At 51.7% G+C, this 19,924-nt stretch overlaps 1 protein-coding gene across 1 annotated transcript in view; it reads right to left on the bottom strand.

Annotated features, from left to right (window-relative positions):
* ALK (ALK receptor tyrosine kinase) overlaps positions 1 to 19,924 on the bottom strand; it is a 677,634-nt gene that overhangs the window by 32,085 nt on the left and 625,625 nt on the right. The window contains exons 12-16 of the mRNA XM_041756066.1: positions 19,735 to 19,897; positions 9,528 to 9,678; positions 3,651 to 3,782; positions 2,772 to 2,916; positions 82 to 264 (exon numbers count right to left, since the gene is read on the bottom strand). Coding sequence (XP_041612000.1) covers positions 82 to 264; positions 2,772 to 2,916; positions 3,651 to 3,782; positions 9,528 to 9,678; positions 19,735 to 19,897 — 774 coding nt within the window. The remainder of the gene's footprint in view (positions 1 to 81; positions 265 to 2,771; positions 2,917 to 3,650; positions 3,783 to 9,527; positions 9,679 to 19,734; positions 19,898 to 19,924) is intronic.

Raw genomic sequence — 19,924 nt, 5'->3', positions numbered from 1 at the left:
AGGCGAGGGCCAGGGACAGGACGGGGAATGCCTAGGACTAAGAAGGGAGGGAGTGACACCTTGAACACGAATCATCTTTACCTATATATCCTCCGCCTCCTCCACCTGAGGAGCACCCCCCGCCACCCCCTCCGAAACCCCCTCTTGTCTCCCACCCCCACTTCTTCATGGCCTGGGGGCAGGAATGTCCTCCGGTGGCACCCTCCAGCAAAGATTTTCCAGACCAGAGCAAGGAAGTGTTATCATTCCAGCCACCTCCACCACCTGTAGGAAGAGACGGAGAAAACCCCGAGTGAGAGGATTCTGGCTAGATTCGGTCACCAGGGCCAAGTAGGGCCTGGGGGCTTTGGAATCCACAGCTGGAGAAACAGGAGCGTGCCCTATGCCCTGGTGAGATCTGCTTTGGCCACAGCCGTGTGCATCCAGTTGGGACCATGCTTCAGACCCACTAGGTCTTTGGATCACAAGCTGGGGAGAATGCTTGGTTAGGGACGGAGGAGTTGGGGGGGGGGCGCAAGCAGCTTGACAACTAGACTCATTCCTCTGCCTTCTTTCCATGCCCCCAACTCCTGAAGTGCTGGGACTTTGTTTCATTAATGCTTTGCATCCCAACAAGAACGGGGACCTGCCAGTCCTTGGACAGCCAACTATCAAAATCCTGCTGGGCTCACTGCCATGGAGTTCCTTTGCAGGAATCCTGGACTAGTTTGGACAACCTAATGGGCTTCATTTTTACTGGCTCTGAGACCCTGGGCAAGGACTTCCCCATTCCGAGCCTCAGTCTCCTTATCTGTAACTTGGGGATAGTAAGACTTGCCTTATTGGGTCGATGTTGGGATCAAAGGAGACAATGGGCATGCAAAATGCTTCCCAAACCACACGACACGTAGGGATGTTTGGGCATAGGAGGTAGAACACGTGTGCAGAGGGCTTCACACTCTGAAGCTTCTTCTTGCTTGGCTGCTTCTAAGTTGCTGCTCCAAGGTCAGGGGCAGGGAAGATGGGGGTGGAGAAGGGGCTGGAGAAGGGGTGGGCAAGACCCTTTTGATGACAGCCACTGGAGCTGTGCTTCCCAGTGCCTGGGGCTGCTTTGAGCTCTTGCAGAGGAAATGCTATTTACAGAGCTGAGGTTCAATGCAGCTTTATCTTAAGGCCACAGGCTAACCACAATCAACCTCTCCTGCTGGCCCCTTGAGATTCCAGGACTCCTTTTGTCTCCCCCTATGTTGCTTCGTATGACATTGCAACAGGCAGTCTACTCCAAAAGCTGCACAGTACTTTCTGTGCCTGCACTTGGTAGGTGGTGAGGACCTGGAGAAACAGCAGCGCGTGGGTCTGCGGAACCCCGAGGGTTAGCTAGCCTGGAAGGGGCATCTGGAAGAATGGGTGGCAGAGATTCTTCTGGACCCTGAGTGGGCAGCAGAGGGATGTCTAGGTGGGGGAAGCTGAGCATGGAGATTATTATTGTGCTAGAGAGGAGGAGCTGGGTTGTAGGAAAGGAGGCCAAAGTCAGGAACAAGCTCAGTCTAGAAGAGGGACGATCAGAACAGAATGGAAACTCCCAGGCAGATCAGCTTTGGAAGCTGCAGGGCTGTGGCACCTGGCTGGGGTTTCAAGCAGCTGGCCTTCCTTCTGCCAGCTGGAGGGCAGCATGTGGGCCTTTCAGGGCTGTTGGTGTCTCGTGGCAAAGGGAAGGCCCCTCAGCAACATTAGGCACCTACAGTGGGCCATGAGCATGGTAAATAAATCAGGATGACCCAGCCCTCTCTCCCCTGTGCCCTGCACGGGTCCGGGCTGAGGGGTTTCTGACCCCCTACTCCGTCTTAACAGCTTCTAAGCAAATGTATGGGAAAGAAAACAATCCATATAAAGAGGAAAACAAAGCAACCACAATGATGTTTTTTTAAAAATGAGTATGAAACAGTGCGGCTGCTTTGAGAAAACCATCCACCAACTCTCTGAGCTCGCTGACTCTTCTGTAGAATGGGAATAATCACTTGGAAAGCCCCACAGGGCAATTCTGAAAAGCAGATGTGGAGGGGCTCCGGGGGTTATTCCCTGCTGCCCTGGCAGGAGGGGTGCCAGGAAGAGCACTGGGTCACCCTCTCCAGGGCCACACCCCTGTGTCTACCCTTCCTCCTCTTCTAGCCGTCTCTCACTTGAAAGGGAAATTTGAGCATTTGTTTGATTGACCTTGAATCTTAAACACCTCCAAAGATCCTTGGTCAGATTGTGGAGAAAAGAAAATCCAAAAACGAACTGCATTTTCTCTTCAGACGTGGCTGCTTCGGAGGAGTCAGAATTCATACCCCTTCAGGGTTGGTCTGACTTCTGTGCGGCTGGCTCGCCCTCATGAGCACGGATTGCCAAGCTGGGGAGATTCCTGGAAGAGCTTCCCCAGGGAGATGTGCCAGCTGGTAGGCCAGCGCCTGGAGGCACCGACCACAGGACCTTGACTCTGCCCACACTCCTTCCACCTGCTGGAGTCCAGCTGCTCTGGAGGAAACCCAGGGCAGCTGGGCTGCCGGTCCCAATACGACCGCCTGGCCCCCTTGCTCAGTGACCTCTGCAGTTCAAACCCCATGTCAGCAAAGATGCCTCCAGGCCCCCAGGCTGCGGCCTGGCCTTCCTCCCTTGATGTGGGTACCGGTATCCAGAGCTCCCGGCTTCTCAGGTACCAGCACCCGAGACGCAGGCGTGTGAGGGCGCGGGCCGAGGGAGCTCAGGCCATCCCCGGGCCTGTCCTGGGGAGCGCGGCCTCCGCGCCTTACCTGCCGCTCCGGAGTTGCCGTTCAGCCCCAGAACCGAGGAGTTATTCTCCAGTCGCTCTGGGTGGAACGTGTCTGTCTTGGCGCCGTAGGCCCTGCCGCCCCCGCCGGCTGCAATGATCAGGGGCACTGGCACGCCGTCCTTCATCTGCCCGGGGAGATGGGGAGATGGGAGACTGAGAAGGTGAGCCGGACTCCCACTCTGGGGACCCTGAGCCACTTCGGTGCTTAAAGTGTCTGAGTATTTGCTGGGCTGTGGGGGACCTCCCGGTGGTCCGGAGGCTGCGGCCATCCGCCCTCTCCTACCCCAGCTCCCGTGTCCATCGGGGCTCAGTCAGAGGAGCAAAAGCACCAGGAGATCGAAACATCCACCAGGAGGTGGGACGGATCTTACCTGAAGCTTCTGACACTAGCCTCAGAGGACTGGGTGCTGGTGCTTAGGAGCGCGTCCCTCTGCTCCCTCTTACCTCCCCACTCTCCGGGGTCTCTGGCTCTGACCTCTACAGCTTCAAGGTTAAGCTCCCAGCATCCCTGTCACAGTGGGAGGACCCAGAAGGAAGCCTTTGCCTGCTTTTGCTCATGTCAGAAAAGCCCAGCTCAGCACAGGGGAGGCACCGTGGGACCCTCTGGAACTCTTAGGTAGCAACGGCAAGGCCTGTGTGGGGGACAACGGGCTGGTATGTCAGCAAGAGAAGAACCTGCCTTTTCTCTGACAGACAGGGACCCCTACATTCCCCTGGGCCTCACTTTGCTCATCTTTAGATGGGGCTAAGGACACCTGAGGCATTCCATTCTCACGGCTGTCATGAGGGTCCCACATGATGGATCCATGACTCACGGAAGCCACTGCCCATGGCGTGCTGGCACAGCTGGCACACTTACCTTAAATACGTAGGTGGCTCCACCTCCTCCTCCGCCCCCTCCTGCCCACTCATGCACACTTCTGTTCACGCGGATTTCTTCTTCTATCACGTTGTTCTCTCCAATGCAGACTTTCTGGATTAATCGGTTTGTCTGTAGAAACAAAAAGCACCTCAGGTTTGTAAGCTCAAGTTTCTCTCCTTCCTGGCACACAGACCTTCTATGCTTCATGATAGGCTCTGACCATCTCTCCAATAGCTTACAGTTGAGTTGAAGAGACAAAAATAAATACATATATATATGTATATATACACACACAAGCACACACACAGATAATATATATATATATATATACAACTGTCACTAGAGAGTATTAGAGAAGGACCATAGGATAGCTTAGATAGAAAATACATGGGAAGTTGGGGGACACCGAGCAACTTTGTGCTGACTGGTGATCAAGGAGGACTGCCTGTAGGAGGTGGTGTTTAGTTGGGCTTTGAAGCATAGGGAGATTTAAAAAATAGAGAATGGGGGAGAGTTAGAGCATTCCAGGGGAAGAGAGTAGCATGAACCCAGAGAGAAGTAGATGAGAGGGGAATGTGGGGAAAAGCAGAAGGAGTCTCTTTGGTTTAGAAAAGTCCACTTTAGGACAGAGAGACAGTCCAGGAGGACCTGTTAGGATCCTCTGGACTCTGAAGAGGGGATGACAAAGGCCTTAGATGGTGAGATAAGGCTGGAGGGAGTGTAAATGTGAATGGGTAGGGGAATTCAACTGGACGGTCAGATAATGGCCAGAAGCCTTGAATACAATCAGACTTAAATCTCTAGGCAGTGGTGAGCCACTGAAGGTTTTTTGAGAAGTGGCTGGTTTGAAGGATCAATGGAAGAGAGCACAGCAGTGGAAGGCCAGGCTCAGCTTTATTCCCAGCCCATCTAGGGGAAAATCATTTCTCCATTTTAGACATCTCTTCTCTCCCATCTGGGTCTTCTCTCCCATACCTTGCCTCCAGAAATCCCCCGACGCAGCCCTAAATGGAGCTTTCTGTGTCCATCACAGAGAACAGGATGTGACCCCAAGAATCTGCAGACACCCCTGGGCGACTGAGGAGGAGGTGCTCACCCTCTCTGACTTCCAAGTGTGGAATGGGAATACAGACACCACAGGCTGTACCTACTCAGGATGGTACAGAGAGGTGTGTAGGATAGCGTCTCATGTGTTAAGGACTGCATAAACAGCTGCTGTTGTTTTACTTAGATTCACGTCTGGGCGCACACATGGTCCTGGTGTGGGCCCAGGTATCTAGGAATCCCTGGGGGTGTGCAGGAAATCCCCACGATACAGGGGATCCCTGAAATAAAGAGGGCAGTCCTTCAGGAAGAGCAGGTCAGCTTGTCAGGCACAACAGCTAAGAACGCTCCAAACATCCACCCGACTTCAGAGGAAATGGCTTTGCTTTCACTTATTAGAAAAAAGGCCGATAAAACATCACATTTCCATTGAATGCTGCTGTGTAACCAGCCAGTGGACATGGCAATTCATCTTGAGCCACTCCTTATGCTAAAGCACTCAGGGGTGCCGGCAATGAGTACTAGAGAAATTTCCAGATAAATAGCCAAGATGCAATTTGTTTTATGGCATTTTGGATTTAATGATGGAAATAATTTGATATTTTTTAGAGTGGATTTAGTGTGGGTGGAAGATTCTGAATTGCTATTGTAGAGAGCTGACATTTCTCTTGTGTGTGTGTGTGCAGTGCTGTCCAGGTTGGGGGGTGGTGCTGGGGAGGAGCAGTGGGAGGAAACCCTGCTAACTGCTGCCTGGGGTGGGCATGAGATGCTGGAGGCATGTCCGGAGGGCTGAGCCCAGGGGCAGGGAACCCAAATACGGTTTGCCCACTGGGCAGGGTCCAATCTGGCTTCTTGACTGGGTGTGCTGGAGATTTGCTGAGCCATGTTGGGTGAGGCACCTCACTTCCCTGGACCTGCCTCCTCCTGTGTAAATCGAGCAGCTGTCCAGTCTGAACCAGTGGTACCAAGAAGGTCTATCCCTTCAGACCCTGCTCTCTTCCTCCTCTCTGTCCAACAGCAGTGGGGTCTCCACCTTGGGGGATGCCCTCTTCCTGTGAACAGAATCTGCAGATGGCTGAAGATTGCAGGAGTGGGAAGAAGGAATCGGTCGGGCTGGGGAATGGTCTTTCCTCTAAATAGAGCCCAGGCTCGCACCCATCCCCCGCTGCCCCTGGGCAGCTCCTCTAAATTGGGTGGGAGAGGTGAAGAAGGATGGATTCTCAGTCTGCCGACCCAGCAGCAGCATTTGGCAGACTTGATCATGTGTCCATGGTAAGACTTTCTTCACCTGACTTTCAAGAGGCCACATCCTCTGGAATCTCCTCTGACCTCCATGGTTCCTTCCCCTCAGCCTCCTCTGCTCTTCTTTTCCCTGACCTCTAGATGTTGGGGGTCCCTGGGGCTCAGCCCTTCATCTTCCTCTTAATCAGTACTGCTCCCTAGTCAATCTTATTCCGGCTCAATTTTATGCTGACGTCTCCCAAATTTCTATCTCCACTCTAGACCTCGTTCCTCAAGTCCAGTGGCTCATCTCTGTTGGTTACCAGAAATCTCCACCTGGCTGTCCTCCAGATCTCTCCTGAGCTTGCCCCCACACCTGCTCCATCCACAGCATTCCCAGCTCAGGTGATGGCAGCTCCTTCGTTGCAATGGCTCAGGTGCAATTCTTGGAGTCATCCTTGATCCTTTCTTTGTCTCAGTTCTTCATCTAGATGGGCAGGAGATTTTTTTTTTTATTTTGCTTTCCAAATATGCCCAGAATTCGGCCACTGTTGCCATCTTCGTCCCAGCCACCATCATCTCTCTCCTGGACTAATGCAGCAACCACTGAATTCATTGTGCTGCCTCTTCCCTTGGTCCTAAGCGAGCTATTCGCTGTACTGAGGTCAGAGTGAGTCTTACAGTATGTAAATCACAGCAGCTCCTTCTCCCACCTTATTCCCACTTTTAGGGCCAAAACTGTCCTATGGCTTCAAAACGTCTTTATGGTAGCCTGATCACCTCATCTCTCACCTATTCTTCCTCTTGCTCCACCCCCCTCCCCGGTGTTCAAGAATAAACCAGGAACTCTCCCAGCTCAATGCCTTGGCTACTGCTTGGCTAGCATCCCCAGATATTTTCCTGGTTCGATCCCTTTCAGGACTCTGCTCAGCTGTCATTTGTTCAATAGGCTTCCCTAGATCACCCTATTTACAATTGCAACCTGCCTTACACACCTGACTCTTGTTACCCTACTTCGGTTCACTAGAACACTTGCACTTCTGGGCATTCTGATGGACTGATATTTACTAGTCATTGTTCATCCCTCCTCCCCCAGTGGGAACGTTAGCTTCTTCAGAGCAAAGATCTTTCTTTCGTTCATAGATTTATTTCAAGATGCTAGAACAGTGACTGGCGCATAGAAGGCACTTGATAGATATTTGCTGAATACATTCGAATGACTTGGAGGCTGTCTGGGTGTGGGCTGACCGCTCACAATTTTTACCTTGTGAGTGATGGTTGTTGTGAAATTTAACATTTAGACCAGTGGTTTTGCTCACCTGGAGATATCTGGCAATGTCTGGACACATTTTTGATTGTTAATACTTGGGATGCTATTGGCATTGGGTAGACAGAGGCCAGCGGTGCTGCTAGAGAGGCTGCAGTACCCATGACAGTCACTCACAACAAAGACTCACCCATTCCAAAATGTCAATAGTGTGGATGTTAAGAAACCCATACCATCAGATCTGGGGGGCATGCCAACAGATGAGGCTTAAGAGGAATTGGAGAAGCTACAGGAGCTGAAGGGGTTTCCAGCAGCTGGAGCCCATCCCAGGCGCAGGTGTGGCCAGGCACATAGACAGAGTGACTCCATGCAGATGTGCCGTTGAACCAGGAAAGCTGCCAAGTCCTGCAGTTTAATTCTTAGAGAGCACTCGATTCTTTAGAGGATCCTCTCTAGGCATCATTCTTCTGCCTACCGAGGACTGGAGGTTGAGGTAGTGCCCCAAAAGGTCTTTCTTTCTCTCTTTCTCCCAGTGACTCCTGTAGGTCAATGTGTGGAGCTCGGGGAAGACCCATGCCCAAGTGCCCCCCCTTCCCCTGCTATGCCCGGCCCCACCAGCAGAGGGGGCTGCCCTCCGTCCCTGGCTGAGAATGGGCTTCAGAACTCTCCCTGTGCATTCATGAAGTTTGAGAGCAAGTAGGTTGATTAATAAGATGATAAAGTGCAGCAGCCCTGAGGAACAAGTAGATTACAATTGAATTAAAAAAAAAAGGACTTGGTTCTGTGAAAAGACATAACTGATTACAATCCAATCAAGTAAAAGTCCCTTGCAGAAGTCAATGCAATCGTTCTGCTTAGACGAAAGAATTACATTAGCACTCAATACATTCCTGTGGAAATTACAGCAGCCTGTAACTTAATGACTTAATATATTATATCAGGTTCGAAAGTCCTGATTATAGTTGCTAAATAAAAGTTGGATTCCAGACGTTTCTCATGTGCAAGTGCTAAGCTTACTACTTTTGCTTTGTTTTAACCCTGTGAGATGGTGATGGGGGGGTGGGTGCCATCCTTTTTGCCTTGCTCTCAGACTGGTGCCCAGCTTTCAGGAGTCCTAAGTTTATTTTGTGGAATTATACTGCTTTCTGTGCAGTCCTTGGTCCTACATCTGTCCCCCAAGGCTACTCATGAATAAGTTCTTGGAGAAGGGGCCCTCGGTCCTGGGCACTAGAACCCAGCTCCTCACCCTGGCCCCATCCTAGGTGGAAATTGTGATTCAGGTGAGGGTGGGGCCTTGCCTCACCATGCTGAGTTCCTACCAGGACAGCTCGGACAGCTTACACCGCCAGGATCCTGTCTCCTCCAACACAGACAAGAGGCAAACAACTGGGATGCCCAGTGCTTGCACTGTTAGTCTTCATTAGTGGCTCATTCTCCTGGCTATTTTATTTTATTTTTAAAAAGATTTTATTTATTTACTTGAGAGATGGAGGGAGAGAGCGCACAAGGAGAGGGAGAGGGAGAAGCAGACTCCTTGATGAGCAGCACCCCCCCCCCCAATGTGGGGCTCTATTCCAGGACCCCAGGACCATGACTTGAGCTGAAGGCAGTTGCTTAACTAACTGAGCCACCCAGGTGCCCCTCTCCTGGCCATTTTTGACCACTACTGGCTTTCTTCAGTCCTGTTGTTGGAGCGTGCCCTAATTCACAGGTGGATACCCCAATGGGGCCAGAAACCAGAATGGCAGGTTGTCTCTGGGACTGCAGAGGGTGGCAGTCTGGCTTGTCAGATGATGGGCTCTAAGGGGGGAAGGGGTGAAGGGCATAGGCCCTGAGGCCCAAGACCATGCGTGGCACAGCACAAGCAGAAGCTAGAGTCCTTACTCCGTGCTGCCTTGTGAGTGGCTTTGGAAAACTCCCTTCCTTTCTGTACTCTCAATGTTCTCATCTGTAGAATTTCTCATCTGTAAAATAATAACAGGGCTAAAGGTGATGGTGCCCTAGCAAAGAAGTTTAGGAAAATGGGTTCAGCTCGTAGTCCGCTGAGAAGAACAACCATTTGCCCATTCAAGTAGGATCCGGTACTTTAGTTTTAAGGGTCATTCTTGAAACCCATGCCTCGGCCTTGGTCCCTGTGGGGCTGTGAAATCCCAACAGCCATACCATCTTCTTTCTCATACACCCCAATGGGCCTAGAGGGGCATTTGCAGTCAGAAGGACGGGGTGAGTCCTGCCATCTGTGACTAGGAGCTCCCAGGAGAGTGTCCGGGCGTTGATGCCCTTGGGGGGGCTGTGTGGGTCGTGGGTGGTGTGGAGGGGAGGTCCCCACTCCTGGCACTTACGCTGGGGCAGGCGTCTTCCCCCTGCTGCCCAACCAAGATGTACAGTGTGTCGCCTTTCTCAAGGTTGAAGATGCCCAGGACAGACACGCCGTGGGACCGCATCATGGTGTTCTTCCCGCCTTTCCCACCAGCAGCTCCGTAGCCTGAGATGCTGCAACACAACAGAGCACATGAAGACTGACTCCCCTCCAGCCTGCCCTGCAGCTATCCCTGGGGCTCAGTGTACGACCATCGTGGTCCTGAGGGTTCTCCCCCGCATCAGCCCCTGAGGTCGGCAAGCAGGGTTCCTCTCCCCACAGTCAGGAGAGGACAGTCTAGTTTATAGAGGGATAAGCAATTGCCTCATTCCCAGGGCTAGGGAGGTAAAGAACTAGGACAGGATGCAAGAGAGAAAGAGAGGGGGGAGGAGGAGAGAGGGAAGACAGGGAGAGTCTGTTTAACGTGGAAGGTGTGGGGGTGATGATTTCCTGAACACCCGGCATTTCCCATTATGGTTTCTCTCCCCATCCAAGATCAAAGGACTCATGTGACCTTAGACAAATGACTTAACTTTCCTGTTCCACATCTGTAAAATGGGGACAATAAGAGAATCTACATTCTAGCATGTGTGTATATGACATTAAAGGGATTAAGACATGTAGCCATAGAATTGAGGCAGACACATAATAAGTTATCCCATAGTATTAGAAACAACAACAATATATATTATTGCAACTTATGTATTATTATGATTAGTGGTGGAAGTAGCAGTAACTGATTTGATAAACTTTTCAAGTTTCCTCTCTGGGTCTAGACACAAGGAAGTCCCCTGTGGAATGGCCGAGGTGAGCAGTGTTTCTGAGCACAGACTGTTTATTCCCATCCCACTAGCAACTCTTTCTAGAGCCATGTGTGTACAGAAAACAACCAGTCACTATGAACAAAAACAGAGTGGGGAGGCACAGGATTATTTTTACGTCCCTTAGATTGTTCAGATAGAGTCAGACAAGGATGGAAGGAGAAGAACTCAATTGAAGACGGCTACACACCAGTTACAAATGCCTCCTCAGAGACCATCTGCCAGGGAAAGGGACTCGAGAGGTTTTCGTGTCCCCATGTATTCAGATCCAAGGTCCTTTATGAAGAGCATTCAGGAAGAGATGAAAGGCAGTTTTGTACATGTGCACACGTGGTGGCTTCTCCACCTGTAATTCTGGGAAATGTCCCATGTTCCAAGTGTGCGAGGGGCCTCCTGAGGGGCTCTCCTAAGGCAGAGCTTAGCCCCTCTGTGCAGAGAGAAGCTTGGAGGGCTGGCTGATTGCTAATGTGGCAGGTGAAGAACTGAGGTCTCTGTGGAATGTCACAGAGAGTCTGATGTCTGTCACCCTCTTGGTGGCCAGACTCTGATGGGAGCTCAGTGAAAGCTGACATGGCTTAAGGCTGGGTGCCTAAGGGAGACTGGAGATGGGCTTTAGCCCCTCGTGGCACTTACAAAGAAACTGGAGAGGCAGTTATAGTTATGAAAAGAGAGGTCTCACCACAAGGGTGGCTATATTGGGGAGGCAAAAAGGCTCTGAGGTTCTAGGACCAGAGTGGACCATTTGCTAGCTGTGTGTCCTCCTGGAATCCCAGCCCCTTCTGCAGTCAAAGAAGGACCACATCTTCTCTGAACTCAGGGTAGTGGAGAGGTTCAAGATCAAAAAGAGATCATGAGTGCAAGCCCCAAGACAGCGACGTATCTCTGCACAAAGTCAGGGCAGTCACGTGTTCGGGGCTTGGGAAGGGGACGGGACTGTGACAGGCATCGGAGCAGCAGCATGCCACTGCTTGACATTGGGGGTGGAGGTTTGAAGTAGTCCTCATGGCAGAGAAGATAAACGAGTAGGACTCTCACCCACGCAGAAAGAGGTGGAAGGTGTGAGCAGAAGTGAAGAGGCAGGAATGTGTGGCTACAGCAGGTGGCTGGGCAGGGAAGTGAGAGGATGCAGGCCTGCAGAGCGGGGGACGGGCTAGTTCCTGAGCGTCCTACAAGGCAGGCATGAGGCATATGACATCCCCCCAATAGCCAGAGATAGTAGCTGTTAGTAATTCACCTGACAGCTGAGGACACTGAGGCTCAGAGAGACTAAGTAACTCATCTGAGGCCACACAGCCAGTCGGTGGAAGACCCTGGTCCAAACCCCCATCCCCTCAAAGAGGCCATTTTCTCTCTGACATGCTGCTGCCAGGCTTATCTGGATGCACGGCGAGGGTGGTCTGAGACGCTGCTGGCTCCTCTTTGCTCCTGACGCAGAAATGGAGAAGGTGGCAAGGACTATTAAAAGGCTGAGGGAAAAGGAAGGCTTATTGGTGACAGGAAAGCAGCAGAATTATTTTGCTCAGAGGAGGGAAGCCTGGGGCAGGGGTGAGGGGTGGTGGGGTGCCAGGGATGGTCTGTGCAGACTCTAGAGATAGCGTGTGGGTGTACCCCCCACTCCTCCCCTCGCCTTGGTCCTGCTCACTGTTTCTGGGGCTTCATCAGGTTGCATTGAGAAAGGATTTGAGAAAATCCTTTCAACCTGAAGATGTGGTTTGGTTGGAAAACTGCTGCCTGAGACAGAGACCTCGTCCTGCCCATTTGTGCTACGGCTGAGAGGTAAGCCGTACCCTGCTCAGCCCTTCTGGCATCATTTGCATATCTATTTGCATCAATCTGCATACATTATGAATCATTCTGAACTCTTGCACATGATTAAATTTAGCCAAATTATATTTTAGAAGTTGTTTGTCCCTGACTCCTTTTTCCTCCTGAGCCCTTCTTTCGTTTTTCTCCTGCTACCTCCGTACCCCAATACGGACCCCAGGCCCCAGCCCCAGCTAGGTCCAGTCCTAGGAAGTCCTAGGAGGTGAGTACTGAATCATATACTGGGTGCTTTGTTGACTGTGTGCTTGGGGCAAGCTGGTAACCTCTCGGAGCCTCAGCTTCCCTTCCAAGGGTAAAAATGAGGGCAAGGACCCCTGCCCTCATGAGAGGAGAAGTAATGGATTGGAAAAGACTGCACGCTGGTGCCAAGTGCAAGGTAGGAGTCTGGGCTGGGGCAGCTCTACAGAGTGGCTAGCGGAGCGTGGCCACCAGCTGTCCACAGTTTTACCTTCCTGTGTTGGCCTCGGCACCACATTTCCAGCCTGGACTGGGGACTGACTTAAAGCCAGAGGAGCAGGAAACCGCCTGCCAGGATTAATTGCAGGAGAAGCAATGCCTCCCCCGTCAGCCCTCTGAGGCCTGAAATCCCACCATAGAGCTGCACTCCTTTGGAAGCTTCTAGTCGCTACTTAAAATGCTGATCTCCTCTGGAGTGAGCTCTGCCGCAGTGAGAAAAGCATGGGCATTAGTGGAGACAGACTCCGGATCCAATTCCAAGCTGTTACCCAAGGCCAGGAGTGGGTGAGGCACCTGCCTCCCAGGCGCTGACCCCATACCCGACCCTGAGAGCCAGGAACTTCTTAAATTTTGTGCCTGAGGCACTTTGCTTATCTCTCCTGGTCCTGGCCCTGCCAGCATTACTCATTAGCTGTGTGACCTTTGGGTGAATTATTTACCCTCTCTGAGTTCCAATTAGTTTCCTTGTCCACAAAAGGAAGATGATACTATCTACCTTGAAAAATTGTTGTGATGATTAAATGAGATAATACCTACAAGGGACCTAATTCAGCCCTTGGAGGGTAGTCAGTGAGCAATACAGCGGCTGCTGTTCTGATGCACCCCTGTAGGTGAGCCTGTCTGCTCCTCTTCTGGGGTGACTTCTAGGAGGGGGAAGCGAGTGAGTGAATGAGGCCTGGATTTCTAAGAACAGGGCAATCGTTGGAGTGGGGTGTGGCCAGAGGAGCCTGAGGCCAAGGACCCACCTCTGTAGGGAACCAGCAGTGGCACAGGCGCCTTGGCACTTCTGAGGACCCCCTGAGTCCTACGAATCATGCTACACCAACTCATGCCAGAATAATAACCTCAGCCCGACTCTCCGAAGTGTCTCCCCATCCCTTGTAAACAATTTATTTTTGATGGTTGACAAACGACAACAAATTAATATACCTGCCACTCAAGTGGGGAAAATGACTTACAGTGCTTCCAATTTACTGGAAATTACAAGATACTGTTCTTGACTAGCTGATGCTGTAATTTTTTTTTTGTTTTGTTTTGTTTTTCCTCATCTCAATTCATGCCCCCTGGTCAGAATGGATGTTTATTGGGTTTGCGTTTTGTATTATTGACTGTGAGCCATTGTTACCTGATGTAATTGAGTTGTGAATCTTTTTAAAATAAAGAATTAGCAGCAAATCAAAGTGGCTGCCTGCTGGATTCTGAAATGCAAGGGGTCTAGTGTGCGGCACAGTGTCAGCGCCACTGTGGGGACATTGGAGGAGGACCAACGGGAGTGAGCCAACCCCACTTGGAGATATGTGAAGCACCCCCATTCCTCTCCTGTACCCAACTCTGGGCTCTGCCTCTACTTCCCAGTGGGACCTTGGATGAGCCTCTTCTCTCCTTTGAGTCTGGGTTTTCTCCTCTACAAAATCAGGGTGGTAAGATCTGCTGTGGCCATCCTAGCCCTCGGGGTTATTGTGGGAGGGTGTAAGCATTTGGTCAGTGGGAAATTTCTGTTTAGATGCATAGTTGTATTAGCTAGAGGGGTCATTGGAGCCATCAGGAGACACTGTTGGGGGTGGGCGGTAAAGGGCCAGTGGTGGAGGCGCGTGCTTCTTGCAGCCCCAGCTCTGTTCTGGATCGCTCTAGTGAGCAAGGCTCATGGCTCGCTTCTTCCCCCAACCTTCCTGACCAGCGCAGCCCTAAGTGCCTGGAAATATCAGAGCTGGAAAGGATCTCAGTAACCTCTCTCTACAACCCCTCCCTCTACAGGCAGGGCCACTGGAGAGAAGGGGAAGCATGGTTTCAAGGTCACGTGGCGTCAGTGGCAGTATTTGGACCCAAGGACCATGCTGCCCGCAGCCCATCAATCTTTGGGCAATCTCCCTGCCTCTGACTTTCCCTGCTCTGTGCTCCTCATGGTGATGGCTCTCTGCACAATTACTCTGGCAAGTGATCATGCCTGTGACTCTCTTCTGCAGTTGTCTAGAACTGTATTGGCATTGTGGACTGTTTAACTTTTTTGCCCCACAGTCTTTGCAAAGATGGTGAAGCCCCGGAGTCTCCATGCTCTCTGCCAGTCCTGCCGTGCCTGGTCAGTGACCGGCACACAGTAGGAGCTCCACGGCTGTTTGTGGATTGGGTTGAATGACGGTGCCATCCGGCTGCACACACCGGTCCCTGGAGCCAGGTGAGGAAATGAGTGTCAGTGATGGAGACCATCAGGAACAGCTGTGGCCCAGGTCAGCCGGCAGGATTTGGTGGCTCCAGCTGGGACCCGGGACCTCTTGTACACTATGTCTGAGGAACAAGTGAACCGTGAGAGAACTGCCATCAGGAGCTGTGGGCTGTGCTTGACAAATGTTTTTATAAATGATGGGTGTGTGTGTGTGTGTGTGTGTGTGTGTGTGTGTGTGTGTGTGGCGGTGACAGGATGGAGGGCTAGGAGGGATGCTGAGCCCTAGGGAGGCGGGACGGCAGGCAGCAGGGAGAAATGGAGGGATGGACAGAAGAAGGCAGGGAAGGTGAGAGGTGGTCGCCCCCGAATCTACCGAGTGGGCACCATGTGGGGTGTGTCTCAGAGTCGCACAAAGTCCCCAGCAGTCTATCTCCACCCGGTGGTGAGGCGGAGACTTCCACCTGCCCCAGCATCCCTGCCCTTCCTGTGTCCCACTTTGGCCACCACTGCCACGGGCACATTCTAGACATTGCCACTTGGAGCTGTGACCCAGAAATCTCCCTTCGGCAGGTGCTGCTCTGGCTATTGCCCTAATCCTTGTCTGACCTTCTCCACCAAGCTCCTTGAGATGGTAACTGTCGGTCCTGTCCTGTTTCCTCAGCTCCCAGGCACGGCTGTCATCAGGGCTCTACCTACATCCACCCCCTCCGCCAAGTCCTGCATTCAGGCTGAGGCCACCTCTCAAGTGCTTCCGGGCCCCTTTGGGCCCCTCTGTGTGTGGGTCCCCGCCCTGGCTTAGCTCTTTAGGACTCTGCCCCCGCCGCCTTCCTGGGCTCTCTGGCCTCCAGGCTCGCTTCTCTCCAAGCTGGCACCAGGGGGAGCCAATGGCATTTGGGATGAGAGGCTCCAGCCCCAGGGGCTGCTTCCTCCTCTTCTTTGTGGGCAACTCTATCACCTTCAAGACTCTGAGCTCAAGCTCCATCTCCCTGGGGAAACCATTGGAGAACTCAGGCCTTTCCCCCATCAGCAGTGCCTGATGTAAACCTCCACTGTAGTTGTTTCTACATCCCCCCGAAATGCTTTGTTTCTATGTCTAAGACCCATCCTGCCCCAAACACACCTCTGTCCTTGGTTAGGGCTCCTCTTAGGCAGAGAGTGGATCTTGTGCGCCTTTACATACTTAGCGTCAGGCACAGTGTCCTACGACGTGCTGCATGTGGTCCACTGAGGTCTGGTAAGCAGGAGGGGCTCGGGTCTGGACACCGGGACATGTGTACTTGCAGGGAGGGAGAGCATCACTGTTTTGACAAAGGAAGTGGCAACTCCAGGGCCAGGGGAAGCCCAATGCAGGAAAGCAGGGAGCTGGGGGCAGATGGGGTTTAGGTGTTGTCCCTGAGCCCCCTGCCCCCTCAAGCCTGCTGTTTCTAGCTCCCCAGCTTCTTTTTCCTCTCCCTTTTTCTGGGTTTCTTCCTTCATGGTGGTAGGCAAAGGAGTGGAGGGTGGGAGATGGACCCAGGATATCTGACCGGAGAAGAGCACACTTTTCCCTGTGTGCAGTCCTGAGAAAGGCCCCAGACAATGATGGCCCCACCCTGGCATACAGTAGGCATATGGGAAGTGTCACCTCTCTTTCCTTCGACTCTTTGATCAAATCACCTGGAACAGTAATAATGCCAGGCCTCAGGTAGCAGCCAGACAGCGCTAGCTGAGCACTCACACTCTTCCAGGAACAGGGTAAGGTCATAAGAAATGCTCCCACCCTTTCTTACCTTTTTCTCACCTCTTGAGAAAATATGATGTGTCCTCTGTTTTTCTCACTAGATCAACTGCACTTAACTAAACAAGAATTAGTCAATATGGAGAAAAGGAGAAAAGGTCTTCCAGAAAGAGGGCTTGCAACATGGATATTTTGACTTGGGGACCTTTTGATGTGGTCTAAAAAGCAAATCATAAAGCAGTTCTGCTTCTTTGATACTAAGTTATATGATCAATGTGCATTGCTGTCCAAGCACTGAGCCTCATCCGGGGTCAACATCAGAAATAGCCGTTATAGCCTTTAATGGGTCAAAAACAAACAAACAAACAAACAAACAAACAAGCCCCCCCCCCCAAAACAAAAAACAACCAACCCTAGGTTTCAAAAACAACAGCAAAAATCCAATGTTTTTCAGTTTTGACTCTTCCCTTTTTGATACGGTGCTATCTCAGGCTAGTTTTAAAAGCTCTGTGGATCAAAATATCACCTTTGTCAACATTGGACACTTTGAAGCGTCCTGCCTCAACAGCAAGATGGCCCCTTGTCCATGTTTCTAATGAGTATTCACCAGGCAATGCTGGGGGCTGCGAACTCAGTCTCAATATTCCAGAGAGAAATAGAAATAGTTTACCGATTTGGGTCGGGGTTCTAGCAGTGAGGTGTGGCAATATGTGGCAATTCATGCAGATCAGAAACCTGGCTAGGCTTAGATGTGGCTGTGGTTAATAAAAAAAGGGGAAATGAATTAATCATCATTTAATAAGTACAATTTGTCTGCCAGGTGAAATCTTTCGAAACATGAAGCCCCTCTGAAGAAGTCAGAAAAAGGTCCTTGGAAACAGAGAAGTCAGGAAGCACACTCTGTGGGATCAGTCTGTGCCTGGCGATGCTTTCTGGCCACTGCCCGACGCTCTCACTGCTCTGGCTGATTTCCTGGCCGGAGGGCCGGGGAACGCCTCGCGTGTGCAGGCGCTGTGTGAGGCCCTTGCATACAGCCTTCGCAACCAGCTGGGCAGATGCCAGCAAGCCCCGACCCCTGCCTTTTACAGATCGAGAAACAGAGTCTCCAGGGATTAAATGACCTGCCTGAGTTGGAAGTGGGTCTGATTCATACTATCTCACGGGGAGTGCAGCCCAAGAGTAACCCCCTACGTGGCACCTCCTATTTGTGGATCTTTGTGGGAGGGGCAGTAAGGGACTTTCAGCCAGTCTGGCTTGGGACTTGCTCTGAATGGGGATGGGACAGTGGGTCTTGTTGGGGGCTTCTCTGCTTTCTTCTCCACGTATACAAGGGGATCTGCACAGAGAGGTGGGCCGGCCAGTATCCATCCCTTCAGGTGGTGCGTTCCCTCCCAGGCTTTCATTTCCAGACGCTTCCAACAGGTGGGTGGTGCATGATTGCTATGTCTACTTCCCTCCTTCCCTCTCTTGTTCCTCTTGTCCCCTGCCTGCCCCTCAGAGTCCAGGTGTGGGTTTCAGTGGAAATAATACACAGGCTTTGAGCCAGAGGACTCTGGGTCTAAATTCCAGCCTGTCACTGCTTGTGTGGCCTTCGATCTGTTGCTAAGCTGCTAACTCTAGTTTCCCCTATGGAAACGAGGGAATATCAAGAATCATAGCAATGACATCTGCCTCACTGTTACAGGGGGAGAAATACTGAGGGTGAGTCCCCAGCAAACATTCATCTCCATCTATCTCTGACCTAGGGAACCTCAGCCAGGCAGGAAGGGGAGACCTGGCCTGCTCAGGGTGGCAGGTCCAGGGGTGGCTGGGTCTCTTCCACCATTACTGGGGATGTGCGGGACCTAGAGCAGCTAATCAGATTGCAGCCAAACCTTGTTATTGCATTCCTGCCCAGGATGTCATTTAATAAGCACTTAGGGCTCTCCCCGAAATGCATTTGCACTGAGGTCCCAGGAGTGGGACTGCCCAGAAACCAGGGCAACCTGAGAAGTTCCTTTCCTTTCTGGGGGGCTGATGATGTGCTGGGAGCTGGGGGCTGAGGAAGGGGAAAGAGAGCTCACCTCCCACTGCGTTCAGCATCGGGGGGCAGGGGGCACTTGCACCAACACTTTCATGATGGTGCTGCTTCCTGTGTAAGCCTACCGTTTTCCATGTGCCTCAGAAATCTGGGGTTGAAGGTGCTTTCTGGACTGCTCGTCTGTGGGGAGGCTCCTGACTCCCTGAGTCTCAGTTTCATGTGTGTAATGAAGATTGCAGTACCGGCCTTGCCCACAGAGCTGTGTGAGGACTAGATGCAAGGGTTCCACCTAAGTCCATCATTCTCTGGGGGCTGCATCAGCATCCCCTGGGAACCCACTAGAAATTCATATTCTCAGTTAAGGAATGCATGAATACAACTAGCATGCATGAACACCCCTTCCCAACCTGGATCCAAGAAATGCTAGTATTTCATCATATTTGCTTCATTCAGATAAAAATGTTTATGCTAAACATTTTTATGCATTGTTAAGCATGTTTATGCTTAACATTCCTATTCTTGGACCCCTCTCCAGACCTGCAAAATCAGACACTCTGCAAGAGGGGCCAGTAATCTGCATTAACTCATCATCCCTGTCATTTTGATGATTGAGAACCACCCATCTGAGCCTTGGTGTCAGCTTCACTTATCAGCTAAGTGGCCCGTTGGAGTCAGGCCTCCCTCCAGCCTGGCCTTGCTCTGTGGAATATCGTGCAGGTAGGGTTGGGTGTGGGACAGGAGTTTGAGAACAGCTATTTTACCTGTGAACAGTGAAGATCCAGGAAAGGAGGCTCAAGGACAAGAGCGTCATCTTTCCTGTACATTGTATGTTTGTTTCCCAAACATTTTACATGCACTGATTTATGTGAACAGCATCAAGTAATATTCAAAGAATCCACTGAAATTATAATTATTAGTGCTGAAGAATGTTCTGAAGCCAGCTCACACAAGTACATCATCTCCACAAATAGTCTGCGAGCTCCTTGAGGACAGAGAACGCCTCTTTGCTGCCATATCCCATTAGCCCAAATCTCCCAATTTCCAGCCCTTATGCCCCACTATGGGCCAGTGTAAATGGCCTCTGAGCCTTGGTGTTCCCCAGGCACACTGAGGGCATGCACCCGCAGGCAACACCCCATCATTTCCAGAAGGGTACATCTGCCCCTTGGCCTCCCCTTCTCCCATACGCACCTGTAGGTGTCGGTGGCTGGCACCTTCCAGGTCTGGATGCCCTTCAGGGGGCCCTCGCTCCCCACCACCACGCTCAGGTTGGAATTCCGGTAGGCGTTGTTACACTGGGCCTGTGTGGGGCCATGGGGCCCACTGGCCCCACACGTGGTGAACAGCCAGTGAACTGTGGCACAAGAGGAAAGGCAATCAC

This window comes from Vulpes lagopus, chromosome 5, assembly GCF_018345385.1.
Source record: "Vulpes lagopus strain Blue_001 chromosome 5, ASM1834538v1, whole genome shotgun sequence".
NCBI lineage: Eukaryota > Metazoa > Chordata > Mammalia > Carnivora > Canidae > Vulpes > Vulpes lagopus.
The sequence above is the reverse complement of the archived record's forward strand: the minus strand, read 5'-3'. Positions and strand labels throughout refer to the sequence as shown.